Source organism: Formica exsecta, unplaced genomic scaffold, assembly GCF_003651465.1.
Source record: "Formica exsecta isolate Colony F162 unplaced genomic scaffold, ASM365146v1 scaffold162, whole genome shotgun sequence".
Taxonomy (NCBI): domain Eukaryota; kingdom Metazoa; phylum Arthropoda; class Insecta; order Hymenoptera; family Formicidae; genus Formica; species Formica exsecta.
The window spans coordinates 15,238-19,183 of NW_021848940.1; the positions used below are offsets into that span (position 1 = coordinate 15,238).

Sequence of the window (3,946 nt, forward strand, 5' to 3'; positions counted from 1 at the left end):
CTACATGCGATGGGGTGTATGTGTGAGAGAGAATGTATACGCGTATACACACATTCTCTCTCTCTCTCTCTGTCTTTCTCTTTTATACCCATCGCATGTAGCAAACAGTTGATCGCAGCGAGCGCTTCACGTAATCACCAGCATCGGACGGTGAGTTGCGCCGCCCCTGCCTGCCTCGCGTACGCGGCCCGTAATTCGTTAACTATTTTGGCTTATAATTTGAAAACTAAGCCTCGGAAAAAATTTTGGCAAAGGAAAAATCGTCTTAGAATTGAGTCAGGTATATGACATTGTAAGGACAGAAAGTTGTTTTGAATCACCCTGTATCGGTATCGTATTTTCACACGTATATTTGGAATTTATTTCTATACAATTTTTTAAATCGCTTTCCGTTATTCTAAGATAAGTTAATTTTTCCTTATCTATTGCAATTATTTTATTATTTATTTCGGTTACGGTAAATATGTTATTATTCATCGGTACGGGAAATGTAATTACATTTATAATATCGTAACTCGGTTGTGTAATTAATGGGAATCGCAATATGGTATAAACATTTCTTTTATCGTAGAACGCGCTTATTTTGGTATATTCTTCTATCGCTAGCCAATCTTCCGCGTGAACTTTAAACGGGAAATACATTCCTTGTTGTAATTGTTGCGTCGCTTCTTTTAAATGTGTAATAATCGTTTCTATCGGCATTAATTTCGGATGCATTGCTCCTTTGCGTATATATGTCAAATATTCGATTGTATTTTCCGCGTCGCGTATTAACTCTGTTATAACCGCGGTGATTATTATAAAATGTTCATTTATTTCGGCGCGTTCAGTATATACCGTTACCCGTTTTTGTAAAAGTTTCTCATTTCGATCTATTATATTTTCTAATTTTTCAATGTGCGCTATAGTATTATTTACTACTTTTATTTGAGTTCGAACCACGTGTTGTAGCGTTTGTTGTTTATTTTCTAATAAATTTAATTGTTCGTTAATATGATTGGCTCGGACTGTCGGCTGTTCCAGCTTACGAGTATCCTGTAATATTATAAGTAGGTGAGATAGGCCGCCGCTAGCCCATTTTTTCCATGAGAGCGAGAGAGACAGACAGAGAGATAGAAAAGGACGGAGATCAGCTTGTAGGTGACCGAGGGGTGTAGTTCGGGCTGGGGGAAAAGCAGGGGGGTACGTAGGGCGAGACGGGAAGCGCGGCCGGGGGGGAAGCGCGGCCGGGGAGGAAGCGCGGTGAGAGGGTGGGTGGTCGGGGAAGCGCGTGACGTCACAGGAGGGAGCGGTTACGAGTCGCTAAGATTGTCCGTGAGATGGCGCTCGGCTCGATCGAGGGTCGCGCTTCCCGACTCGCCCTACGTACCGCCCCTGCTCTCCCCCCGCCCTCACGTCCCCCCTCGGTCATCTACAAGCTGATCTTCGTCCTTTTCTATCTCTCTGTCTGTCTCTCTCGCGCTCATGGAAATGAGCTAGCGCCGGCCTATCTAGACGTCCAACGAAATCGACGAGATCGCCCGGGAGATGACGCTCGACTCGATCGAGGTCGCGGTTTCTCCCGGCGTGACTCGATCTTGGCGCGACTCGACCTTGACGCGACTCGTTCCTTAAGGAGGCGACGGCGATCCCTCGCGCCGTTTCTAGCGCGCGATCCGCTATCGTGATTCTTAAGGGACGCGCGTCGCTTCTAGCGCGCGATCCGCGAGCGGATGCCGGGTATCTGGCGTCGAGGGAGACGGAGAGAGGAACGGTTAGCGGCGATACGAACAAAGTTCTAGATTTAATATAGTTAGAACGGTGCTCTTCGATACGGCCAGACGAACCTTGGGTATTTCGAGACGAAGTATTCGGAGATTGTTGAGTTTGCCGAATCGCAGCGTTAACTGTTCGATGTATATCGGCGCCGGAGGACGCGTCTCATCGCGCTCATTGGAGTGAAAATACGATAGAAGCGTAGATCATAGATCGAGCAGTTCCTGCCACATATCCGGCGTTAGCGAGATCTCCTTGCCATGGCAATCTCCAAGGACGATCTCCGCAAAAGAGGGTCGACTAACATTAACGCTGACTTCGAGATGTTTGTACGCAGTTTTGATTAATGGGTAGCGTCTTTCTAAGATTCTGAGCGGTCACACAATCGAAACATCCGCGTCGCGTCTAGGCGTCCGGTCGCGATCTCGTCTGAAAATGGATGCGAACGATAAGAGAAACGACACTAGCGAATTATTAGTTCGAATGAATGTTTAATAGTCTTACCCAAGTCCTGTTTAGCTTTTTTAGCGTATCCCGCGCTATCCTCGCGGTCTCGCTCGGTTAGCCTTGATCGATCGTCGAATGAGTGCTGCTGTTGCGGGCCCACCCATTGTCGCGTACATTATCGCTCGTTTTTTTCGTTCGTAGGCTTCGGCGTTCTCCGTCGACAATGAAGCGCTTAACTGATGGATGGTCTTTATATACTCGCGTAGAGATTGCTTCTTCCTCTTTCGCGCGCGTTCACTCTTATATTCTATTTTTTAAAAATGACGGCAGATTCGCTCTAGTCGTCCTCCTCGTCGATCCTCTCTCTCTCGGTCGCCTCGCCGAGACGATAAACGCGACTGAGGAGATCGCGCAATTGTCTCAGCAGCCCATCCGTAGGACACTCGATACCGAGCGCGTGTAGATCGAAAGAACCCGCCGAAGTTACGATATTCGTAAATTCGTTAAAGGCGTAAAACTGACGTTTGGCGAAGAAATATAGATTGCCGTCGATATATCGAAAGGCCGACGTTATCGCGGGCGGTATTGCGAGAAATATATCTTTTAACGGAGCGTGTCTAATGACTATCATGCGACACTCGTCGATCTCCGCTACCTTGTCGTCGTCGTAGATCGCGTAGGTTCGTCCCGTGTGTGTGTTTATCGCAGCGTTAATCTTAACATTTCGAAGAAGTCCGATATCGTGGAGATATCTCGGCCAACCCGATTTTAGCTTAAGACTGGGATATTCCGCGAGGTAGATCGAATCGTCCGCGAATAGCGCGTGATCGCCCGAAGGTCTTCGATACGCGGCGGATAGGCGCGTGAAATTCGCCGGGAGAAACGCCGCGTAATCCGTGAGTGTCATGGGCCTACCGTAGCGCTTCTCGATCACGTCGATCGACCACATATTGCGGCGATTAGCTATATACAATCGGTGATTCCATTATCAGCGCGGCGTCCACGCGCCGCAAAGCGCAGAGATTCGCGCGAGCGGGGTCGATTTGCGCGACGCTCGTCGTAGCGGGCGCCGCGGTGGTCGCGGGAGTCGCCGTTGGATAGTTTCCGTCGTTGTAAGATTCTGTATAGCCAGAATATCTTCTATGCTCAGCCTAACCGGAAATTGATTCTCGATATCGGGTATATACGGAAACATTATCGAGTCGTTGCGCATGCTGTGTTGTAGACCCAAAGCGTGGCCAATCTCGTGCGGCAGCGTTTGCAACAAATGATGCGTGTTGGGAGGATTTTTATTTAGATACATGTGCCACGGTTCCGAATCGTCAACGTGTACCTCCGACGCGAAATCGGTCATTCCAGAGGGAAAGAACGCGTAAGCTAGGGCTCCCCCGGGACCGTCGAAGGTCGCCGGGCAAATGCCTATGTTTCTGCGATTCGCGTAAGTGTGCGCGTTCGATATGATATCAATATATCGGGTCGCAGCGGGTCGCGCGCGAAGATTAGCGACGAATTCATCGCCCATAACGCGAACGCCGCTTCGGCCGTTCGCGAGAGTTCCTCGCTAGCTACCTGAAAGTTCCACGTGTGACGCGTTTTCGGCCATTTTCGCGCGATCGGGCTATACGCGCGATTGGGAATGTCCGCGAGACCTCATCGTGATTTGCGCATAAGGCTAAGCGTAACAGCGTCTAACTCGCCGTTTCCCGATAATTGATAGTATTCCTGAAACAGCGACAAAGCGCGA

At 49.1% G+C, this 3,946-nt stretch overlaps 1 protein-coding gene across 1 annotated transcript; it reads right to left on the reverse strand.

Annotated features, from left to right (window-relative positions):
* Positions 1-2,539: 2,539 nt before the first annotated feature.
* Positions 2,540-3,151, reverse strand: LOC115233208 (matrix metalloproteinase-2-like). The gene has a single exon (XM_029803512.1). The coding sequence runs from the start codon at positions 3,149-3,151 to the stop codon at positions 2,540-2,542; it is 612 nt and encodes a 203-aa protein (XP_029659372.1).
* Between the last annotated feature and the right edge of the window lie 795 nt (positions 3,152-3,946).